General features: G+C 36.9%; 1 protein-coding gene across 7 annotated transcripts; it reads right to left on the bottom strand.

The window, feature by feature from the left end:
- Window positions 1–2,035: 2,035 nt before the first annotated feature.
- Window positions 2,036–25,265, bottom strand: LOC128619300 (beta-1,4 N-acetylgalactosaminyltransferase 1-like). Of its 7 annotated transcripts, XM_053643395.1 has the most exons (12): window positions 25,165–25,255; window positions 19,242–19,392; window positions 17,781–18,964; window positions 15,342–15,506; window positions 12,147–12,253; window positions 10,353–10,390; window positions 10,027–10,207; window positions 9,221–9,322; window positions 8,933–9,120; window positions 7,656–7,796; window positions 4,231–4,468; window positions 2,036–4,106 (listed from the first exon to the last, which is right to left on the bottom strand). In XM_053643395.1, exons 4-12 carry the CDS (start codon window positions 15,425–15,427, stop codon window positions 3,895–3,897), a joined length of 1,293 nt encoding a protein of 430 aa, XP_053499370.1. In that variant the 5' UTR covers window positions 15,428–15,506; window positions 17,781–18,964; window positions 19,242–19,392; window positions 25,165–25,255; the 3' UTR covers window positions 2,036–3,894. The 7 variants fall into 7 exon arrangements, with proteins under 7 accessions (XP_053499370.1, XP_053499366.1, XP_053499369.1 ...); XM_053643391.1 differs by lacking the exon at window positions 17,781–18,964 and having other exon boundaries at window positions 19,242–19,456; window positions 25,165–25,265; XM_053643394.1 differs by having other exon boundaries at window positions 18,746–19,392.
- Window positions 25,266–25,509: the final 244 nt, after the last annotated feature.

A 25,509-nucleotide genomic window follows, 5' to 3' on the forward strand; every position in this document is an offset into this window, starting at 1 on the left:
ATACAAGATCCATTAATTGAGTTCCAGGAGAAGCAAAGTGCACAGACTAGAGGTGTAAGTGCAATTTTTTAATTTTTTTTTTATGAGTCGGTTAGGTGTTCACGGAAGAGGTGGGTCTTTAGCTGTTTTTTGAAGATGGTGAGAGATTCTGCGGTCCGGATTGAGATTGGAAGTTCATTCCACCACTGAGGAACAGTTAGCGTGAAGGTTCTGGAAAGGGACCTTGCGCCACGCTGAGTGGGAACTACTAAACATCGGTCGCTAATCGATCGCAGATTGCGAGAGGGAACGTAGGCCTTCAGGAGAGAGTTGAGGTAGGGGGGTGCTGTTCCAGACAAGGTCTTGTAGGTGAGCATCAAGGCCTTGAATTTGATACGGGTGGCTACAGGAAGCCAGTGGAGGGAGATGAAGAGGGGTGTGACATGGGTTCTCTTGGGCTGGTTGAAGACGAGGCGCGCTGCAGCATTCTGAATCATCTGAAGGTGTTTGATGGAGCTGGCTGGGAGGCCTGAAAGCAGTGAATTGCAGTAGTCCAGTTTAGAGATAACAAGAGCCTGGACTAGTATCTGTGTAGCCTGTTCGGTGAGGTAGGGTCGGATTTTCTTGATGAAAATCAAGTGTAACACACCTTGCTATTTTCCTAATTCTAGCTAGTTTTTAGCCTGCATCTAGCATGCACAGGTTTGGCAAAATTTCCAGCCAAACCCAAAAAATGCACAAAAAGAAGTGAAACTATCCCAAAATACTATATGTTGGTGGAATATCACAGACCAGAGACAATATAGTGTAAGGCCGTTTATTCATTGGTCAAAAAAAACACAAGTAATCAATTTACTCACCTGCCTTGAAAATGCATGAACATCTTTCTTTTCTCTTGTTTCCTTTTTGAGGTTGAATCTAAGACTTTGCCAATCACAGGTTATTTTTTAAACCAACAAATTTGTTCCAATAGTAGCCCAATATGGTGTAAAAACCATGTCCCTGGTAACCCTGAGTATATATTACAATAGCATACTAGCTTTTCAGCTTAGATAAAGACACATGTAGGCTTTTTAACAAGCATTTTCACACAGGTGTTTACACAGAAGTAAGTAACAAATATTAAAATTATATATATATATATATATATATATATATATATATATATATATATATATATATATATATATATACACACGCCTCTCTCCTTCTGTCGAGCCACACATGATTTTATGGAGATGCTACTGATCCTGACCCTTTCTGCTCTCCGAATCTGTTTAATACGTTCGGTTGCCCTGCCTCAGGATGGAGCTCTCATCAACTCCAATTCCACATGGACATTCTCGCTGTGGTTGCTGGGACTACGGTTGCTGCTATGGCCTTGGGACTGCAATTACCACATGCAGTTTTGCACTGGGGTCTCCTTTGAACAGTGGACTAGTTCAACAAAGACTTCATGTACAAACTATAATGAAAGTTCTTTCAATTTCACACCATCCGTTATTACCTTGATGAGGATGGGTTCCCTCCTGAGTCTGGTTCCTCTCATGGTTTCTTCCTCATATCATCTTAGGCAGTTTTTCCTCACCAACAGCTTGCTCAATTGGGATTAATCCACAGACTTAAAATCTGTATCCTGTGTTTATATGTAAAGCTGCTTTGAGACAATGACCGTTGTAAAAAGCGTTATACAAATAAAATTGAATTGAATTGAACATAAATAATTCAATTGTCATTTGGAATGTAATCTGATAATCATCTTTAATTTTTTTGTATCTTTTTTTTGTCTGTTTGTTAATTTATCATTTGCCATGGGTGATTGTGGATACTTCTGCATTATTGGGTTATGAATAGGGCTGGGTATTACAACCAATTTGGTGATTAGATTCTTATTCATATGGTTTCAATTCGATTCAGTATTGATTAGTTATCAGTATTTCATTTAGAATTTTTAGTTTTGCAGACATGGAATCCATGTTTTAATATAACTGCTGGTAACTGAAACTCTCCTACTTAGCTATATTACTGAAATACACATTTACTTCAACAATAGGGCCCACACAATTATGTTTAATTACTTTTTACTTTTAGTGACAAACATTGTAACAAGAAATCGTAAATATGTGCATACAATGCACACAAGGTAAGCACAAACTGCACATTACTGTAAAAAAATAAATAAAAACGTTGCAAATGTGAAACAGTGAAATTCCTTAACAACTTGAACTATTTTTTTTTGAAAAACCATTTTCAAAATTCAAAACATGACAGATGGCGCCATATTCAGGACGAGAGGCGAACTACAGATAATATTCACACCCTCTCAAGTAAAGCACGCGCATTAAGAATTGATATCGTTTCATTAAATTGAAGATTGATTAAAATCGAAGAATCGATATTTTTTACGAATATCAATTTATGAATGTTAATTTAATGGGGAACCTGATTATCTCACCCACACACTGAACCTTGGGTGAACCTTCGGTCCTGGCATTCATGTGGATGTTACTTTGACATGTACCACTTATTTACAGTAAATATTGTTGCAGACCAAGTACATCCCTTCATGGCAATGGTATTCCCTAATGGCAGTGGCTTTTTTCAGCAGGATAATGCACCCTGCCACACAAATTGTTCAGTGGTTTGAAGAACCTGACAAAGAGTTCAAGGTGCTGACTTGGCCTTCAAATTTCCCAGGTCTTGTGGAGTCCGTGCCTCAGCGGGTCACACAAAATTAGGCAGGGGGTTTTAGTGCTATGGCTGATGGGTGTATGTGCTTGCTGAAAATCCCATTCCAAAACCATGGGCATTAAAAGAGAGTTGGTCCCTGCTTTGCTGCAATAATGACCTTTACTCTTCTGGGAAGACTTTCCACTAGAATTTGGAGCATGGCTGTAGGGAACATTAGTGAGATAAAATTCTTTATTCTAGTATTTTGAGATACTGGATTTTTGAGCTGTAAGCCGTAGTCGGTGTTGCTTTAAATAAAGCTTTTATACTCATTGTATAAGTTGTTTAGCTGGAGTGAAACAAGTGGCTTTTTTATTCGCTGCCATTTCACTATATCTTCACTCGACTGCTAGGCCTGCTTGTATAAGTATGCGTGAGCCTTAATTGCCAAATTCTGGCTTGAATTAAGGGAAATAAGCTATACCTGAATTTTGTTGATCGAACACATTAAGCCTCCTGGATTGCACGAAGTCAAGCACGGCTTTTTCAAATAAGCTCCACTTTTATTAGCTTTGTGGAATACACCCTGGTCAGGATTGTGGTGGTTTAAATTATACTGATAGTTTGTTTATATTTTGGGAAATAGAACCAACTAAATTCATTAGAAAATACTGCAGGCAAATACATAAAAAATTAAATAAAAAGACCTCTATGAGTATAAGAAACAGTCCTGCATCCATGAACTTTCCACAGACTCTGGAAATTTAGAGGTGAAGATGAAATCATCTAACTACAGCACGTCGTCACCTGAGAGGTAGTGAGATTATGCCCAGGAAACCAACACTATGGTAAATGTTACAGTAAACGGCTCATGAAGAACTAATGTTTAGAACTGTAAAAATCTTTAAAATAAAAAAAGTAAAATAAGATTTTACTAAGTGTGTTAAACATCAAATATAAAAAAATAACACATTTAAATAATAATAACAACAACAACAACAACAACAACAACAACATACATGTACAAAAGCACAACAGTTCAAAAGCTTTACTTATATTTTTGGTCTGTTAACAATATTCCAGAGGAAAAAAGTCCTCAGAGGAATCCATAGAAAAAGAAAATGAGAGAGTTATTTAGGTACATGGTCATGTTTGGTCTTCTTTTTCATTGATACCTCTGTAAATTTGCATGTAATGTCTTAATGACATTGAGACAGTAGTAAAAAAAAATGGGTAGGATCACAGTTAAGCATTACTCGTTAAGCATTTGAAGTGGTTCTTGAAGTAATAAAGACCATTTAAGTTGTTTGAGTAGTTGATATAACGTAACTTAGCATAGGCCTTATCAGTTTCTGATTGTCCCCATGGCAGCATCCCTTTGATCTTTGATGCATGGTTGACTATAACATCATCACAGGAACCCACATGGAGAACACCAAGGCCATCGATGAAAAACTCTAGAGTGGGAGGAGATTTTTTATAGACATAAAAGTGAAATGAGAACCTTTACATCACATCATACATTGTACATAATTATCAATAAATGTGACAGACTTTTTCATTTGACATCAAACTGCTTACCTAGGTGTGCGACCCGTGCCAGGAGAGGGTCAAAGCCCACTTGCCGCACCTTGTCAGTACGCGCCATGAAAAAGTTAATGACGGCATCCGTGACCACACAATTAGGGAAGCCCTCAAGAGCTTGATAGAAGCCTCTTCTAATGTGTAAACAGTCTCCATCTTCTCCACCTTTTTCTGATGAGATGATATTGCGGTAGGTTGCAGTGTATCCTGTCACCTCCCTGACTGCTCCTCCAACCTGGGTGTGTGCAAACAAACACACAAGGACACTTAGAATACATGGGTAGATAAACCTTTTATATCACTATATTGTCATAGGGTCTCAGGCGTACTTGCTTTCGGTGGTAGGAGATGCAAATTATCCTACATTCATGAACATAGCTTTAAGTCATGAATTAATTACATCAGTATTATTACTCGAAGTAAATAAATTAGTCTTGAGGACAGTCATTTATAGTTCTGTAATATTACAGAATTACAGTCCTCTCTAAAAACTATTGTAAATGCAAGACCAATTCATTTTTTTTTTTTTGTGCTATACACCAAAAACATTTAGGCTTGAGATCAAAAGATGGATATGAGATGAGAGTTTAGCATTTCAGCTTTTATTTCCTGGTATTTACATCTAGATGTGTTAAACGACATAAAACCTTTTGTATCAGACCACCCATGTTTTAGGTGAGCAAAGGCATAGGAACAGATAACTGCATCAAGCCTGTGACTCACTGATTGTGTTTACATGGACAACAATAATCCACTCTTAAACTAATTAAGACCATAATTTGATTAAGAAACTACCATGTAAACAGCAACCTTAATCTAATTATGGTCATAATCTAATTAAGCTCTAATCGAACTAAGACGGGAGATTACTCCTGTTTTAATCGTATTATGGACGTGCATTACAGACATATAAACACCTTAATCACATTATGAACGTCGTGTGAGCGTTTTCACCGCATTTTGCGACAGGACACGATCACACACGGCAGTTTTACGTTTTACGGCGAACAAGAGAGTTCGGCTGTGTCCCAAACTGCATACTTGCCTACTATAGGCCTGTAGTGGGGAAAAACACATGCATCTCGGCTACTATACAGTAGGTAAGTATGCGATTTGAGACGCAGCCCACGGCTTCAAGCAGTCGTCTATTTGCACTTATAGCATGACTAATAATTAACCGCACTTGAAGCGTTCGTAAAAAATTTAAATAAAAACACCCAAAACTGTATACGGTACCATAACGAAGACCAACTGTATGTTGATACGTGAAATTCCGGAGGGACGTCGGACGGCGTGGCGCGGTGACGTAATGACGCGGGCTCTTAATCTAATTATGATCAATAACATGTAAAACGGGTACATGACAGGAGTATTCTAAAAGCGACTCATGTAAACACCTTAATCACATTATTACCTTACTTAGATTAAGGTCAATAATTAGATTATTGCTGTCCATGTAAACGTAGTCATTGACGTCACTAAATTGCTGGATTCTTCTTGTGTTACTTTCTCAGGCTTTTACCTCAGCCTCTTTCAGTTGTTTGTTTCAGGAGGTTTCTCTCTTCAGTCTCCTCTTCAGAAGGTGAAATGCTGCTCATGTGGGTTAAGGTCTGGTGATTGACTTGGCCAGACTAAAACCTTCCACTTTTTCCCCTTATAAAGTCCTTTGTTGATTTGGCAGTGTGTTTTGGATCATTGTCTTGGTGCATAATAAAGTTACTCCCGATTCATTTGGACGCATTTCTCTGTAAACTGGCATGTTCCTGTAAACTTCTGAATTCATTCTGCTACTACCATCATGAGTTCCATCATCAATAAAGATTAGTGAGTCGGTTCCAGAAGCAGCCATGCAAGCCCAAGCCATGACACTACCTTCACCATGCCTAACTGAGGAGTGTCTATGTTTTGGATCATGAACAGAATTTCTTTCTCCACACTTTGGTAAAGGTTAATCTTGGTTCCAGAACTTTTGCAGCTCATCTCTGTATTTCTTTGAGAATTCCAATTTGGCCGATTCTTACTGCTCAGGAGTGGTTTGCATCTTGTGGTATGGCTTCTATATTTCTGCTCTTGAAGTCTTCTTCAAATGTTGGATTGTGATACCTTCACCCCTGCCCTTTGAAGGCTGTTGGTGACATCACTCTCTGTGGTTTTTTTTGTTTTTCCTTCACAGCTCTCACAATGTTTCCGTTATCATCTGCTGTTGTCTTTCCAGGCCACCCTGTTCCATGTCTGGTTGTTAGTACACCAGTGGTTTCTTTCTTTTTAAAGACATTCCAAATTGTTGTACTGGCTATGGCCGATGCTTGTGCAAGGGCTCTGATAGATTTTTTTCTTGTTTTCTCCCACAGACAGCTATCTGGTCTTCATATTGGTTTATCATTTTTTATTAACAAATGCAGTCTTCATAGGTGAAAACTAGGGCTCAATCCAAGAGTAGACATTAAGACCTATTCATTCTTTAAACAATCAATTTAACAGGGCACACTGGTGCAACAAGAAACAGCAAGACATCACTCACGTGTTCCAATATTACTGGTCACTTGGAAAAAAATTAGTAGGTTTAAACAAAAGCTGCCATGTTCCAAGTTGTTTAAAGCACCTAGCTGTAAATATGAGGAAATGAAAGCTGAAATTCTGATCCATCATCTCATTCATCTTTTGATCTCAAACCTAAATGTATAGTGAAAACAATAGAATTGGCCTTGTGGTTCCAGATCTTTTGGAGGGGAATCTACATCGAGGAGTCTCACAGTGACTGGTCCAGCCCCATGGTCCTGGTAGCCAAAGCAAATGGTTCGGTCTGGTTTTGCGTGGACTTCCGAAAAGTCAACATTGTGTCTAAATTTGACACAAATCCAATACCACGCACAGTACATCACACAGTAGCAAAAGCATGCATGTTCAATTGTATCCCACACTCCCTTCTTTACACAATCATATTTTAAACACACAATATGAGAAGTGGCATCAATGTATCATTTAGTCAGTATTTTAATCAAGGAGCACTTTAATAAAAATAGTCTTTTCATCCAAAAACTGGAAACATACATTACAGTATCTGACCTGCCAATTGAAATATATAAACATTACAGACAGTTTGGGAAAACCAGACTATTAAACATACATGTACATGATACTGTACATCACATTGAAAAGATCCATTAACAGTGTCTTGGTTGAGTGCATGACATCCTCTTCACCATGTAGACTATGAATGAACCTTTAGCTGCAAACCAGTTTTTAACACAATGGTTCAAAACTATTTTTCGGAAAGCCTCATTTCACTATCACTACTTACGTGCAATTTAAGCAAACTGGCAACAAGTCAGAACATTTTTGTTTGCAAGAGTAAGTTGACTTGGGTGGTCAGCGTAATCAGAGAGTAAAAAGCAAAGCCAAAGTCAATGTGTTCCTCTTACCAGGTCTAAACTGGTGCGCTCTAAAACATCCACCATTTTCTCCAACCTTGTTTTAGAGGTGAAGATAAAGTCATCATCCGCCCACAGCACGTACTTAGTCGTCACCTGAGAGACAGCGAGATTACGCCCAGCAAACCAACCCTGTGGTAAACTTTAAAAGGTTAGTTATAAAATCAGCAAGCTTTGGCAGCATAATGCATGTTAGATTGCATGCATGCATGCAAAAAAAAAAAACCCTCAGAAAAACCCATAATGATCCTGTCATAAGAACAACGCTGACAACCAGGACGAAATATTTAAATGGTTCTATAAATTCATACATTTAAAATCTATATCCCGAATTTATATATTTCTATAAAGCTGCTTTGGGACAATTCCCATTGTTAAAAGCGCTATACAAATATTACTGAATTGAATGGAATAATGTATAATCATCAACGAGCTTTAAAATGAAAGGTCATCAAGGCTAACAAGGAACTAGCATAATAAACAAACAAACCCAAAAACATTTCTATTAATCTCTATTAATATGCCCATTTTAAATTAACAAACTGCCATGCCAAGGTAATGAAACACCACATCATTTGAACTCAGTTCATAATGTCAACAAAGGGTTAAAATAATAATAATTTAAAAAAATGTGCGCGCTGCTGCGATTAGCTGTCAGTTAGCATGACATAGTTAGCAGTGCAGTTTGTGGTGGTCATGCTAGTCTTAATTTAGCCTACATTTGAACATGCTAACTATATCACACATATTGACCATGCTAACTATATCCAGCATATTAAGTGGCTGTATTAGTCAACTAGTCCATGCTATCCTTAGTATATGTGACATAGCAAAAACTACCTGTTGGTATGTGCACTTTATTATACGACTGTTTTGCTGTGTGCGCCTGATACATTCCATGAACATGATGCGTTCGATTCTATCTATTTCTCATAACTGCATGCAACAAAACTACTTCCATGATTACTGAACTGAAAGCTAATATTACATTTTTTTCTAAATTACTCTACCATGTTAAGATAGTTGAAATACAGTATTTGTGTTGACATTTGCTAGGACAACACTTAACAAATAAGAGCTTGTCAGGCACAACTGTTTGTGTGCTAGGATTAGAGTCTGTAATATGACACTATTCAGACATTATACTGAAGGGACATTTTAATATCAAAAGGATGGCTCTTAGATTAAATCCATGGTTAATCCATACCTGTTGTACAATAAGCCACCCAACCATTTATTTTACACTACAGAACAGTAAAACTCTTTACCTTTTTGAAAGGCATGGTGTAGTGCTCTATGTAAGGGCCAGTTACAGGCTTAGGATGCTCGCTGTCATCAGCTATAACTATCGTGACCGTTGGATAGAACTGTCGAATGCTGTCAATCAAATCTTGCAGCTTGTCATAACGCAGAAATGTTTTCGTAGCAATGGTCACAAGTGCGCTTATGTTGTATTCTACAACAGGAGGAAAGTAAAAATGAATGAAACACAATTGTTCATTTTGAAAACATTTGTATGTGCTAAATTATGCTTCATTAAGACCAGTGTGAATTACCTCCTTTAGGTCCACTAGGTCCAGGATAATAGAGTTTAGGAGTGATTGCATGCCGGATTTTAATGGTGAAGGCTGCTTGGAATCCATCAGTCTCGAACTGCACTGTTTTTAAAAAAATAAAAGGGATTAATTGTCAATGCCAAAGTCAGATTAATAAAAAACAACCATACAAGACTACAAAAAAATGGCACAAGTTAAAACCAGACAAGGTTAAGTGATTCCATCCATCCATCCATTTTCTATACTGCTTATCCTTACTAGGTTGCGGAGAGCCTGGAGCCTATCCCAGGGGACATGCCAATCACCCCTGGATGGTGTGCCAATCCATCACAGGGCACAATCTCACACAGTCGTACACACATTCATACACTAAGGAAATTTTGGACAATGTATGCCTTTGGACTGGGGAAGGAAATTGGAGTACCCAGAGGAAACCCCTGAAACATGGGAAGAACATATAAACATTTGCACAGACAGGGTTGTGGCAGGAATTGAACCATCAACCCTGGTGGTGTGAGGCAAATGTGCTAACCACTAAGCCACCGTGCCCCCCAGTTTAAGTGATATTTGAAAAAATATATACGATGTCAAACTTCAAATAGAAATAAAAATCTTATTTCTAGATCATCTATGCACTTCCAAGAAATCATCTATTCTCATGCAAAATATGTAAGCATTTCTACCATTTCTTAAGACAGGACTAGAGAATGGAAAAATACATATTAATCAGTCACCTTGATAACATTGTTACAGTTTTAATAGCCAAGACAATTCAATAGCCAGACTTGAGCTATATGGCAGCTCACCTATGTCTGCAGTATTGGGATGAAAAATTGTATTTGTATAAGTGACAAACTGCAGCTGTCTGTTAAGTGCAGATAGAAGTGGGCTGGAAAAGCTTATGTGCATTTTTCCTTCTCCGCTTCTGCTGACATCATCCACCAAGGCTGTTACGTCAAACGTGCCCATGCTGGCAGTTAAATTTACCTGCAACAAACAGAGAGGTAGATTTAGGTCAACATTACTATAGCAAAGTCCATATATACAAGGAACGCCCTAAACCAAATGTAAAAAACAAAAAACCACATAGCAATTGTAAACATAGATGAAGAAGAACATTTGGAAAACTCACTGAATAAGACTGCCTTGACATAAGTTTCAGACCCAACCCTCAGAACAAAGAAAAAATAATTACATTAGGACTTGCAAAAGAAAACTGAAATAAAACAAAACATAAATGGACACAGCACACTAATCTATGCATTTAAAGGCAAACAAGCAATTATTAAAAAAAAATTAAGTATGAGACCATGTTGATCACACATCCTCTTCACACCTTCAGAAAATAAGGTTTTACCACCCTCAACACTTTTAATTTACCTAACATCCAACAATTTATCTATTCATTTTCGGTTCCTATGCATAGCCTATGTGGTTTTCACGTGACACAAGAAACCAGAGTACTCAGGAAGTGAACTCATTTATTCCAATTTCCTGTACAGGGGCCTATGCAGTTTATCATGTTACAAATATAGAAAAATATGTTGCGCATGCACAGCCAACACAAATGAACAAATCACTCTCTGAGACAACTTGTTATTCCCATTTCAAAAAGAATGAATAGTCCATGAATAACCCATCACTACATTTCACAGAGATATGTTGTGCAAAAGTGAGAGCTCGTGGAACTTGTCATTTGTGAGCGTAAAAACCCCCCCAGCATTCGAGGCTCGTAGTGGCAGATTCAAGCAGTTGTAGTTATTGAATTGTGTTTATGCTAGAAAAATATCCCCCAAAAAATCTATTTGTAAGAAAATATTGTACAGGTGTGCAACTGTCATTGCGTGAATTCACATACTGATTTGCGGATGTGAAAAATTTGTCTGTTACTTCACATTTTCGCAGAAATGAACACAAAATCAAGCAAACTCTGCAAAATCCAAAGGAGCTTGCAATTTTTCAAAATGATCGCAGATTTTCCACAGATTTGTACAAGATGCATCATGTGATGTCATCACAATGGCATTAAGCTAAAGCCCTCTTCGAGTTACGTGTGAACATGAGCACAGCTAAAAAGTCTCATTTACTAACAAACATCACTGCCAAAGACCGTGCAAAACAATTTCGTGCAATTGCGATTTGTGCAAAAAAGCACAAAAAAACTCTGTTGCAAGTGTTTTGCACCATATTCTCTGTAGCAAAAACGTGAGCATACGAGTTTGTAGTTTGTGGAATAGGGTTTGTGCACCTGCAATGAAGGATTTGAGAAGGTGCTGTGTTGCTGAACAACTGCTATGTTGCATTTGTGGGAGAGATAAAATTCTAGAAGTTTGCAAGTCCTAAAGCATTTTTCTCTGTGACTTCAAATTTACTGATACACGTGTGACTATTTTCTACAACTACAAATTCCACTGTCACAGGTGCTCAGTTGTTTTGCTCGTCTCACAAACAGTGACACTGGCAGCTGTTTCCATAGATGTTAAACATCTCTGTACAGAAAGCTTCACCATATCAACAAATCTACATTTTTCCTAGTTAAATAACATTCTCATTAATTTCATTAATCAGTGGCGCATCTGCCGTACAACTCACTGTGGACGAGTTCTTATATTAACAAGAACAAGATATTAGAACAAGTACAATATAAACCTGTGATTTGAATGATAGTAGGCACTATTATGAGTGCTGCTGGTATAGAAAATTAATCAACACCTTCTGACCAATCAGATTTGAGAATTCATCATGATGTGAATAAAAAGCAACCACAAATGTAACAATGATCTCTGAACATTGTGCAAAATCGAAAAGCATACATGTTAAACTTGGTTCCAGACATTTTTAAAAATCCACTCATGCCCAGGACAAATTTACATACAATTAACTTTAAATATCTATTCAGTGACGGGTTTATAATGGTGGCACTTACCAGGAATTAAGGTGGACTTTTTAGGACGGACCTCCACACCCTGGGTGGGGTACTGAAGAGGACTATTGGCCTCAGCAACAACGAGAAGGTTTGCTGCTGTATGTGAGCTGCAAGTCAAAAATAAATAAATAAATAAAGAAAGAACACTGATCACAGTATGAAAACACATTACACAGAATATCCTGGAAGTAGTGGAGCAGATAAAATTTATTTATTTATTTATTTTCATTTATGTATTTATCCTGGTCAGGGTGGGTACAGAGCTTATCCTGGGAACACTGGGCAGAAGGCATGGAGACACTGATGGACCATCACACACACACACACACACACACACACACACACACACACACACACACACACACTTCCACATACTCATTATGGATTATGGAATCACTCAATGTTGAGAAAAAAAAATTATGGAACCACTCAATGTTGACAAAAAATTGGAATCACCTTGTAATTTGCATTTCTAAAACAAATACCAGCACAAGTCTAAAAATGCAAATTAGTCTGCAGTTAAGAGAAAGTGTTTACAGACCTTAACCTTGGACTTTTTGAAAGGAAATATGGCCCCAACAAGAGAGTTGTTAACTAAAAAATATGTAAAGGATTATAAAACTCCTTCAAGAAGGAAATCCAACACGGAGTGTGGCAAAAGATGTCGGTTGTTCCTGGTCAGCTGTGTCTAAAATTTGTTGCAAGTATAAACAAAATGGGAAGGTTATAAAAGGAAAATGTATGGGTAGACCAAGGAAGACGGCAAACAGGATAGAAAACTCAAAGCAATATGCCTTGAAAATAGAAAATGCACAACAAAACAAGTGAAAAACAAATGGGCGTAAACAGGAGTCAGTGTTTGTGACAGAACTGTAAGAAATTGGCTGAATGAAATGGGATTTACGTGTAGAAAATCCAAACGAAAACCAGCACTTACACTTAAACTGAAGAAAATAAGGTTACAGTGGGCTAAAGAGATGCAATCATGGAGTGTGGATGATTAGATGAAAGTGATATTCAGTGATGAATCACGCATCTGCATTGTCTAAGGAGATGATGCTGGAACTTTTGTCTGGTGCTGTGCTAATGAAACATATAAAGACTACTGTCTGAAGAAAACAATCAAATTTCCCCACTCATTTATGACATGGGGTTGCAGCGATAGAAAATAGGTTTGGTTTTGATGATGATAATGATAATGCATCTTGCCACAGAGCAAAGAGTGTTAAAGCTTTTCTTCAGGAAGGCATATCAACTCAACGGCATAGCCAGTAAACAGTCCGGATCTTAATCCTATTGAAAATTTATAGTGGAATTAAAAAAAAAAAATTAATAAAAATAAATCCGTCCATGACAAGAAAGTTGGAACCAGCTTGATGGAGAATATTGTTTTTCATTAGTGAAGTCCATGCCTCAAAGAATTCAGGCGTTCATAAAAGCCCGAGCAGGAGCAGCAAAGTACTAATTGTGATTTTTTTTTTGTTGATGACTCAACATTGGGTGATTCCATAATTTTTCAAGTTTCAAGAAGCCAGGATGTTCATCTATTAAAGAAAAATTGTTTTTAGTCATATCTGTGATTTGTTGATTTGTTTATAAGTAAAAATCCCAGGTGAGCATCCTTGAAGTGTGACAATACAATAATTTGTTCCATAATTTTTGCCAGGGGTTGTATAACTCCCACAAAGCTATTAGAAAGGTCTGTACAAGTTGTATGGAGTTAAGGGGGTTATTTAAAGTCAAAGAACAAATTGTTTGACTAGTGCAACTTCAATAATCCATGTGCACCTATATTAAGCAAATAAAAAGACTTTTGAATGTAAAGATTTTTACACTTTAACAATATGTGTGGTGGTCTGTGAAAACCAGGCTTGGGGAGTAACAGAATACACATAACAGCATTACATAATCAGGATACACAAAACTGGTAACTGTAATCCGTTACAGTTACGTCAAAAACAAAGTAATCAGATTACAGGAACACTTTGCAAAAAATGGGAATACTGTCAGGATTACAATTATTTTCATTTAAAACCAAAGAAATTAATTTGACAACACAATATAGACTGCTGCTTGATTATAGTTCTGGTTCTCTCTTGCCAGTCGTGGCTCACATGAGCAACCTCCTGGTGCATGAGCAAATAAATTTAATTTGGTTAATAAAGTTAACTTGGTAGAAATTAAAACAAATTGTTCTCTGAAATGCTCTTGTTAGGGGGAACATCTCCCTCCCTACCCCCCCCCCCCCCCCCCCAGACATGTCCTCTTTTTTGGACCTAAATTTGAGAAAATGCCCAGGATTCTGCTTTAGTTTCATTATGATGTGCTTATTTTCTAATACTGCAACATGTGCGTGCATGTTTGCATTACTTTAACCCCTCTCTGTAATTCACACCTTCTCTCACACCAATTGGTCTAACACTTTCACACTAGAACTGTGTACTGATCAGCACTACACTGTCACACTTTGTCCTGTTTTAGTAGTTATGTACCATCTTGTGTTGTTTACACATGTTTGCATGTGCACTTTATGTAGAATGTGTAAGTCTTACTTAGTTCTGTCGTCTCATGTGGTTAGTGTGTTGTTTCCATGGTCCTGGAGGAACATTTTCATTTCACTGTGTACTGTACCAGCTGTATATGGTTGAAATGACAATAAAACCAACTTGACTTGTTGTGGCTGTATTCAGGCAAATAGCCTAAAGCATTGAAAAACTGGGTTTTTACCAACAGTGGGTTTTTTTTCTACTAGGAAAATACAACTATTTCCCCCAAAACAACATGGAACATTTTTTTAAATTAACTTTCTAAACTTGCCTGGGTTCTCTATAAAGATCACATTAAATAGATAAGAAACCATTATAAGGAACATGGCTGCCAAAATGGCTGTAGAAAGGCAGGTATGAAGACAGACATGTCTTTCATAGTCATATTTCTCATTTTTATATTTCATTTATTAAAGTAAAAGTAGTGAAATTTCAGTAGCATTGTAAAAAAATGTTTAAATGCAATTCCTCCCAATTCACTTTTGCATTGAGCCGTATTTCAAAATGGTAGAACTGTACTTATGATTGAGATACAGAAAAAGAAAGACATTTCAGTTCAGGAAAACATGCAGGTACTCACTAGGTATAGAATGAAGAAAAAACAACACTTTGACCAAAGCATGGTGCTGGTTGCTATTTATCGCCTCACCTTCTCAGGAACTTCTTGTACTCATTTTGTCGACGCTGCTTCATTTCCTCCAACTCTGAGGCTCTGAATGCAGATTGCAACTCCATAGCATCCACCCAAGGAAAAAACAGGTGACCAAAAGGCACATTAATATGCCATGTGTCTCCTTTACAAACGCACTCATTTCTGCGGAGTAAAATGACACATTAAGTTTAATAAAGAATTTCTCGGATTTCAACTTAAATATTGGGCTTTTTTTACACAATCACAAGGTTTTCTATGCATATCGTTGGGCAGATTTAACTCACAAAACAGATGCAGCAATAATGGGAAATAGTTAGTCAGCACTGGAATGGACGAGGAGTTTATAAATCAGCATATGTTCCTTACTTTCTATGTCAAGCCACAAAGGGGGAGAACAAAGGTGAGGTGCTAAAGCTCTTTTGCCAATTTGGTCTGTAAATCATAGTCTTTTCAAATTTACTGGTAAATGGTGGGTCATTCTATTCAATGTTTTACATTTTATCGGTCTGGTAGTCCTGCAAACAAGCACGTTTTATGATAAATCCAACTTTTTGTCTAATTTTCACATTTTTTAAGCAATTCGCTCTCACATGCAACAACAAAAAAAAAATGCATGCAAACAATATAGGAGTTTGTCCGTTGATTTCAACGAAGGCCACAGTTTTCCATTTTTATACCTCCATTATGGAAAAGTTTGAAGTGGAGCAGCGTTTCTATGTACACGCAAATGTCAAAGAAGCCCTATGCAGGCAACGAATATGCGACCATAATGTGAGCAGACTGGTTGTTTCCTGTGTTGGAGTATGGGCCTTTGGCACTTCCTTCTTGCTTGGTCGATTTTTTTTTTCTTTGTAGGCTGCGGTTCCTTGTTTCACTTCTCTACGCCAGGTGTTATCTTGTGCAACAATGTCCCAGTTGTTATGATTGATGTTGAGGTCCTTCATGTTCATTTTCAGAGTATCCTTGAAGCGTTTCTTCTGTCCACCTCGAGATCGTAATCCAACTACAAGTTCGCCGTATAGGATACGTTTGGGAAGGCGCGTATCTGACATTCTGCTGACATGACCGGCCCAGCGCAATTGAATTTGTTTCAGCATTGCAAAGATGCTGGGTATTTTTGTTCACTCCAGAACTTCAGTGTCTGGGATTCTGTCCTGCCATTTGATGGCGAGTATATGTCGAAAGCAATTGAGGTGGAAGTGATTCAATTTCTTGGCGTCCTGCTGGTAGACGGTTCAAGTTTCCGAGCCATAGAGCATGGAGGATAGGACGACGGCCTTGTACATACAGAGCTTCACAGAGAGGTTAACGCCACGTCGATTCCAAACTGATGACCTTAGATGTCCGAAAGCGCAGCTGGCTTTTGAAATCCGGAAGATCACTTCAAACAATATAACAATACTGCAAGCAATATATTTATATGTACGCTGATTAACAGTTCAGCTAACACCCCTGCTCCCAACCCCAAAAAAGGGGGGAAAAGGGCGTCTTCTTTTTGGAAAACCAGAATACGGTTACCCTAGCTTTTGAGATGTAATGTTTCCCACATCAGGGACAGTGATCTTTTTATTTTTTTATTAAAACAAATCCAAACACTGAACATACTGATCATATTTTAAGCTCTAAATAAAAGTATTTTAGATCATATTGCTTTTCTCTTGACTTTATTTACATATGTGGTCTTGAAGTAGTCCAAAAATAATCAGATGACATTACTTTCATATTGTGATACTTGGATTACTTTACTGATTACATTTTTTTATGAAGTAATTTATAACAGAATACATTTTTAAATTAACCCTCCAAACCCTGATTAACAATATCTGAGTGCAAAAATACATTGAAATGGTCAAGTTTAGGCACAATAACTTGCTTAGTAGTGTATTCATAAGATTCTGTATTTGAATCAGTTTCAGTTCATTTCATCTGCTTCCTGAGCTACCAAGAGTTCAAATATGCGGTATCATAGCGACATAATGCTTCTTACGGCTGTGTGGTAGCTCTCCCCACACGTGTGTACAATAAACCAAGATCTGCTTCACCTGGATTGTTTATTAGAATTTCCTCATTGTAAAATGTGAAGGGTATATTTAAGAGAATCATTGATATCACCTCACCATGCACAAATGTAGCTTTGGAATACATTTGAGTGCCACAGCAAGAGTTTTATCAGAAAATGTGGACTCACTAAACTTTTTGATCTTCCTGAAACCGATCATGAGCTTCTTCAAAGGACTTCATTCTGGAAACCTGACCCCACAAGAACATTGTGTTTGCATCATGAAAAGGTATTTCTTGGCAAGTACTCCTTTCTACTGAAGGTCTGCTGTGACCTTTTCAGTCTCCAACCAGAGAGCTAAAGAAGGAAATCCCTACAAACCACTGACTTACAAACAGCCAACCATATCAGCACCACCACAGGGTAAACAAACCAACCAGGGCAGACGTTGTGTCATATATGTGAGACACAGCACTCAGGACCAACAACCCTCCACAGGGGAAGAATCAGACATGGATGTTGCTGCAATGGCTGCATCTTGAGAGATGTCGTCTCTGCATGCTCTGGTCTCAGAGAACACTCTGCAGTGGCTGTCAAGATTAGCTTCACTAATGCAGGATTGTCACCTCTCAAAGTAAAAAACATAAGTAGGAGAGATACAGGGGTATAAATAGGAGGTAACACATATGCCAAATTCCCTTAGTCATGCATAAGCAAAAAGCTGTTGACCTTTGCAAAATGTGAAGTGGTTGTAAGAAAATAGCAAAAGCATTGAAAATGCCCATTTCCACCATCAGAGCAATAATTAAGAAGCTCCAGTAATCTGGAAATGTTATGAATCAACCTGGCATTGGACGTGTGTCTATATCATCTCAACGCACTGTGAAGAGGATGGTTCAAGTGCACAAAAAATCTCAAAGGATCACAGCTGGAGTATTGCAGAAAAACTATAACCCTACATCAAGTTTGTTGGAAGGGTTTCAAGAAAAAAGCCTCTATTCTCATCCAAAAACAAACTCAAGTGTCTTCAGTTTGCCAGACACAATACTGGACCTTCAAATGGGATCGGGTTCTATGGTCAGATGAAACCAAAACAGAGCTTTTTGGCAATAAACACCAGACATGGTTTTCGTGCACACAGAAAGGTAGCCATATGGAAAAGTACCTCATGCCCACGGTTAAATATGGTGGTGGTGCTTTAATGTTTTGCTGTTTTTCTACCAGATGACCTGGACATTTTGTTAGGCTACATGAGATCATGTACTCAATCAGATATCCACAGATATTAAATGAAAATCTGACTGCCTCTGCCAGAAAGCTTAAAATGGGCCATGGTTGGATCTTCCAGCAGGACAATGATCCAAAACATACATCAGCATCAACACAACAATGGTTTACTGACCACAAAATCAAGGTCCTGCCATGATCATCCCAGTCCCCTGACTTGAAACCAATAGGTAACCTGTGGAGTGAACTGAAGAAGAGAGTCCTCCAGCGTGGACCTCGAAATTTGAAGGCTCTGGAGAGATTCTGTATGGAGGAATGGTCTCAGATCCCTCGCCATGTACTCTCCAACCTCATCAGGCATTATAGGAGAAGACTCTTATCTTGGCAAAGGGAGCTAGCTAGGGAGGCATAAAGTATTGACAAAGAGTGCCAATAATTGTTGCACACCTATATTTAACAAAGATTTTTTTATAAACCTGCAGTTGTTTGCAATTGTTTGATATCCATGAGAGTAGAGTATTTTTGTAATTTGTTTTTAAACAAAAGATCAAAACATTCAATAAAAGACAATTATATATGCATGCCTGAAGGACCTGTAACTATTAAATATTCATGAGACTTTTATCAGTTTGTAATTCCAGAGTCAGAGTGCCATAATAGAGTCTACTCACCGTGCTGTGGTTTCTTTGAGGTGGTAGGGAATATGGTTGTCACTGTTCTTCCACTGTTTATTACGTTCAAGAAGCTTCTCTATGGTGGAATCTAGACTTTTTTGACTGTGTATCACAGTTGGAGCTCTTGCAGTCCAGTGATGAAGAACAGCTACGAATAATACTAGCATCACAAAACTAACCAAAACCTTCACCCTCCACACATGCATGATGACCTGTAGATCATAGAGATGGGGTAGCATATGGCTGTTGTACAGAATTTTTAGATGATAGATTCAGCAAACATAATTTGCTGCAAGTGTCCTGTAAGCCACTTCAAATGTTAAGATTCAGCATGTCTATTTATATATATATTTTTTTCTCACTTTAATAGGAACATCTGTACATTCTACATTCTTAATAATGTGGCAGCAATGAAATTCAAACATCATGCAGATACAGGTTAACCGTTTAACCATGGCATGGTGGTTGGTTCCAGATGGGTGGTTCCAGAAGTGTTGATTTGAGTGTTTCAGAAATGGCTGATCTCCTGGGATTCACACACACAATAATCTCTCAGTTTACACAGAATGGTGCATGAGTGCACATGTTCTGTGGGAGGAAATGCCTTGTTGATGTATAGTAACTCAAAATAAAATCACTCTTTACAATGGTGGAGAGCAGAAAACCATCTCAGCATGCACAAGACATCAATCTTTGAGCTGGATGAGCTACAACAGCAAAAGATCACATTGGGTTCTACTCCTGTCAGGAATCTGAGACTATCATGGGCACAAACTTAGCTGAACTGGACAGTTGAAGATTATAAAATAACCCGTTCTTTTTCCAGTCTTTAACTCTCCAGTTTGCATGAGTTTGTGCCCATGATAGCCTCAAAGAAGTGGAACCTGAAGTGGCCTTCTGCTGCTGTAGCCCATCCACCTCAGTGTGATGATCCCTTGTGTTGTGCATTTTAAGCTTTTCTGCTCACCACATTTGTAAAGAGTGATTATTTGCCTGACTAGCTTCCTGTCAGCTCAGACCAGTCTAGTCAGTTCCCTCTGATTTCTCTCATAAGCGAGGTGTTTCAGCCTGCAGACCCTCTGCTCAAAAGGATGTTTTATTCCCCACCCACCCTTCTGTACAAACTCTATAGAGACTGCTGTGTATGAAATTCCCCAAAAGGTCAGCAATTTCTGTATACTTAAACCAGCCCATCTCGTAGCAACATCCATGCCACAGTTAAAGTGACTGAGATCACACTGGGTATGTGTCAAACAGCTCCCTAGTTCAGTAGGTCTTGAATCAGTACAGTATATCATGTACACAAGTTCAGGCACTGGTAAGGACTCTGGTAAGGCTTTGGGGTCCAAGACTGTCTGAGTTACACATGTAAAACAAAATGCACTATAATACAATCCATTACTGCTACTAACTACAACAAATATATTTTAAAAACTCTGTTTTTTAAATTTATTTTTATTTTAAAAAATGAAAAAGAAAAAATAATGCAACAACTTTTTGACCACGAGTTACACATGTAAATCAAATGCATGTATTAATGCAGTTATTTATTTATTTTATTATTATTATTATTTTTTTAATTATAAAAAATTAAAACAACTGAGTTTTTACAAATATATTTGCTGTAGTTGGTAGCACTAATGATCGGTGTCCTATTGTATTTGGTTCTGTGCAACTCAAGCAGTCAAAAAGTTAAAGAATTTTGATTAAAAAAAATTTAATTAAATAAAAAAAATTACAGAGTTTTAAAAATCTATTTGTTGTAGTTGGTAGCAATAATAAACTATTGCATTTGCTTTTACACATGTAACTCAGTCAAAGTTATTCAATTGTTATTTCTAGAGATGCACCCATACTAAATTTCTCAGCCGATACCGATAACCGATTATTCAGGGTGATATCGGCCGATACCGATAGTTCTGGCTTTTATGCCTTCTTTTAAATTAATAATAATTAATTCCACAATTCTGAAGGAAATGCAAATAAAAAACTTTATTATCTCAATTTCAACAAGTTGTTTCACTGTAACTGGTCTCATAAGCAGAAAACACATTACTCTAATTAACATTAACACATGAACTAAATTCTGAAGATTAAAGTAAGATTTCTTAATTTATTGAATGTTATTAATTCATATTAACATTGACTGAATTCTAAAAATCTTCCTGTTAGTCTCACATTCACTCACCACAAACAAAAGCATTTCTACTTCATCACTGAACATCAAACTACTAATATATAATATCAACTTTTTTATATATTAACATTAACTGGATATGAAATGTATTACTCTACAAATATATTTTTCTGTGCAATATATACTACTTTGTCACTCATTATTAGCACGGGGGAAAAATTAGACTCATTGCTTCACTGCTGCTCATTTTCGGTGCAAAATTTTTGCGGTGCATAGCTTACAGAGATTACAAACTGCAGTTTTGTCGCCATTCCACACAAGAGACATCATCTTTACACACAACACGAAATCGATGCGTTTTCCCGCCCTCTTTTGATTAACAGGATATAATCGGCCCTGATCATCGGATGTTTTTAAACTATCGTCCGATAGCAGGAAAAATAGCATTTATCGGCTGATACATCGGTGCATCTCTATTTATTTCTCTTTAACTAAAAAAAAAAAAAAAAAAAATTTACAAACTGAGTTTTTAAAAATTTGTTTGTATATTATATATATTATATATATATATATTATATTATCTTATCGCATTTGGTTTTCCGATAAACAAATTTGCACGTGTAACTCCTATGAGCAATAAGTTATTGAATTTTAATTATTTTTTCTTTATTATTAGATCTTTTTTTTAAACAAAACTAAAAAAAAACAAAAAAAAAAACCCTTGATTAAAATAGAGTTGTCTTTGATAAGAAGAATGGAGCATAATATAGTGTGAATCAGTTTATGTGCAATAAAAATGTATAACATTAATAGTCATTAATAGAATATATGCTATAAAACAATAAACAAATACTGTGTCTATACTGTATCCTAACACTTCAATACGTTAGATATCCTGTGAAGTAGACGACTATAACCTTGGTAGAATTTTACACAGTTGCCCAGGTCATGCACTTTTTAGACGGCCCCTTAATGGCCATTATTATAAAGCGCGGATGACCTGCGTTTCGCAAGATTATCTTCAGATCGCATTAACGGGAAAAAAAATTTGCAATATGTTCAATTGTACTCGGCTCTCTGCCCACTCCGGAGTAAGCAAATGTACATTCGAGAGAAGCTTTAATATGCAGTGAACGTCCATATAAAACCAATTTGCCCGCGGTCTTATCACAGTGATCTCGCGGAAGCACGAGCCCACCGTAATGAGTTATTTTTATGTGGCTGTAGAAAAGTGATTTATTGCAATAATCCAATAGATTTTAACTGTGGGCTCACAGATGTTTTTCTACTGAGGCTGTGTTTACACGTCCGCGCGCGCTTTGTAGCTCCGGTGTCCATGTGGTCCAGCGCCAGATTAGCATGAAAAACGTATTTCCGTGTGTTGTTTAAATGTAAGCAATGAAAGCAACTTTCTGCCTTGTCCCCTTTCATCTCCATGACGGTCTTTGTGCGCATTGCCCAGTCTTCAAGTAAGTCAGCTATAAACGGTTTTATTCAGATTTACTCTAAACCTTTGTGCACTATTGGTGAATATTACATTAAGCATATGTATTTTGTATTTTAATGTCTGTCTCCTGATGGCATTATTTTCTGAGTGTGGGGAATTAAACATGGCTAGCATCCATACGCATAAATTTCAAGAAGATCCCATGCCGGATTTGTGCACATAAATCTGATACTGTTTGGGGATATATAAGGTTTATTAAGTTTCACAGGAATTTGGTAAATGCAAATGCAGTATGGTATTCAAAAACGTTAACTCTATCTGTATCTATCATCCCTCTAACTGTATTTACCATCCCTCCCTCCCTCCCTCTCTCTAACTGGACCTATAGTCCCTTTATTTATTTATTTATTTATAATATGTAATATATTGTCCTGTTTGTTCTTTTCAAAATTTCTAGCCACTCTTTGGACCCTCAGATGGATCAGGATCTGAACCTGAAGCATTCAACATTTTCTAGTTCAGAAGTTTAGCAGTTTATTTACTTTAGCTCACTTGGTGCGTTGCTGTTTGGCCATGTTGGCCTGTTCATGAAGTCTTGAAATATTGTCTTTGTTACTTTTGGTTTTATGATGACCATGTTGATAAACTTGTGTTGTTAAAAAAAAGCTCATGCGGTTTGTATTATTCCTGTATTGTTTGAAGGGCCATGTTGGCCAATATGTGAAGTTGTGAAGTGAATAAAATATTTTCATGTACAAAATTAACTCTGCATTGTTTTTAGGGCCATGTTCTCACATAGTGTCTATTAATGTATATGTGAAAGTTATATTTTAAATTTTGACCAGTTTTTCAAGATATTAATGCATTGCAAATGCATTTATTATATAAATAAATATAATATAAATATATTATGATATATTTATATTATATAATATAAATATACATAATGATTATATATGTACACATAGTATTTTCCTGTATTCCCTAATTACAGTAAGGTCACTGTAAAAATTACAACTGGTAACCGCTTGGAAGCCCTGCTGCCAGTATTTTACAGTACATTTTGTACAGTTTGTTTTTTAACAGTGTTCTTCATAGCACTAATAGAAAGGATGAATAGAATAGATAGTATGTAAAATGTCCTATTTATTTTTTATTTACTATTTTTGGGGGAGGATTCTTCCAATACTGTGCCTTAATGCAAAGTATTAAATGAGCGATTTGGGGTCAATTTGCATTAAAAAAAAAAAAAAGTGTTAAGTTTGTTATTGCATGGATTCTACATGGAGAAATGTCTTTGTCCATCTATTATGGCAGTGCTTCTCAAGCACTGCACATTTTGTGTGTCTTCCTCATCGAACCCCCAGCCCAAGAACTTTGACAGTTCGAACACTGGAATAACTGCTTAAGAAAGCAGGTGTTCCTAATAAAGTGGACGGTGAGTGTACACTTGGCTCTCCACATTCGCGGGTTTAACGTTCACGGATTTGATTATTCCCGAGTTTGCCATCAATAATTTCAATGGCATAAACACATAAACTGTATTCATTTGTTGATCAGCTACTACCTTAAATATAAAACACATTTATTATAAAAAGTTACATTCTGTAAAAAAGTTTGTGCGCTCATGTCTCGGTACTGCCTCACTCACCGGTTTTCTCTCTCAATGTGCGGTGTATCTCGCGTTTCTCTCAACTTTTTGCATTGTTTAAAGTGCAATAAGCGTAGTGCTTCTGAAAGTGCTCCCAAGCGGCAAAAGAAACTGAAGACCTCACAAGTAAACGTGGAGTTATATGCTACAGCGAGGTCAGTTGCTGCGGTTATAGTGTCTCTTTGTTGTAATGCTTTTATTTTTACTTTTTTTTTTTTTGTGTTGCCTAACGATATTCGCGGTTTTTAATGGAGGCGGTATAAATAGCGTGCATTTTCCTACAACAGTAGCTATATTTATTAAACATATTTTATATTAATTATCCCCACAATCTAAAAACTGATTAAAGTTTTTAGACAGGAAGGAAACTTTGAGAGGTCTAAAAAAAAATAAAAAATACTATTAAATGTTAACTACGATAAACCCCTTAAATAAACTTCTTAAATGTTAAATGTTTTATAAATCTTACACCTAGAAAGAAGCTGGCTTAAAGAAACGTGCAGTTAATTCTACATGTAATTAAACGTGTAATTAATTCAGTAGGTACTGAATTAATTTAAAAAAGTGACCAATAAAGCGGATGTTGCGTTTTTTTTTGGCGTCGCGCAGAAACCAGAGCTACAAAATGTCGCTATTTTAAATAAACAAATAACTTTTAATAATCCAGATATCAATCTCTTCTTACCTTCATATTTATGACCGTTTAATTCCGATTTTTATTCCCCAGCATTGCTCGGCTGTTATGGGACAATTAGTGAGAGTGAAGCGCTCTACTTCTATCAGGGTTGCCAGATAGATGCCTAACTACACCCTGAAAATTAACTAGGGGTGGGTCACAAATATATATATATATATATATATATATATATATATATATATATATATATATACACACACAATGCAAGGCATTTATATTTAGGACCAATATGATATGAGCAGAGCATAATGACAGATAATCTACTTTGAATAGCACTGCTTAATTTTGCCTCCCTTTGGCTAAAGCGACACCAAACTAACCTAGTCTCAAGTT

Source organism: Ictalurus furcatus, chromosome 15, assembly GCF_023375685.1.
Source record: "Ictalurus furcatus strain D&B chromosome 15, Billie_1.0, whole genome shotgun sequence".
Lineage (NCBI taxonomy): Eukaryota > Metazoa > Chordata > Actinopteri > Siluriformes > Ictaluridae > Ictalurus > Ictalurus furcatus.

What these genes read in the sequence shown, in the direction of transcription:
- LOC128619300 (XM_053643390.1), bottom strand. Translation starts at nt 19,483, where the DNA reads ATGCTACCCCATCTCTATGATCTACAGGTCATCATGCATGTGTGGAGG. An exon ending in TACAAGAAGTTCCTGAGAAG is followed by an intron (nt 12,254 to 15,341) that starts GTGAGGCGATAA and finishes TTTGACTTGCAG; the next exon opens with CTCACATACAGCAGCAAACC. An exon ending in GGCACGGGTCGCACACCTAG is followed by an intron (nt 4,107 to 4,230) that starts GTAAGCAGTTTG and finishes CTCCCACTCTAG; the next exon opens with AGTTTTTCATCGATGGCCTT.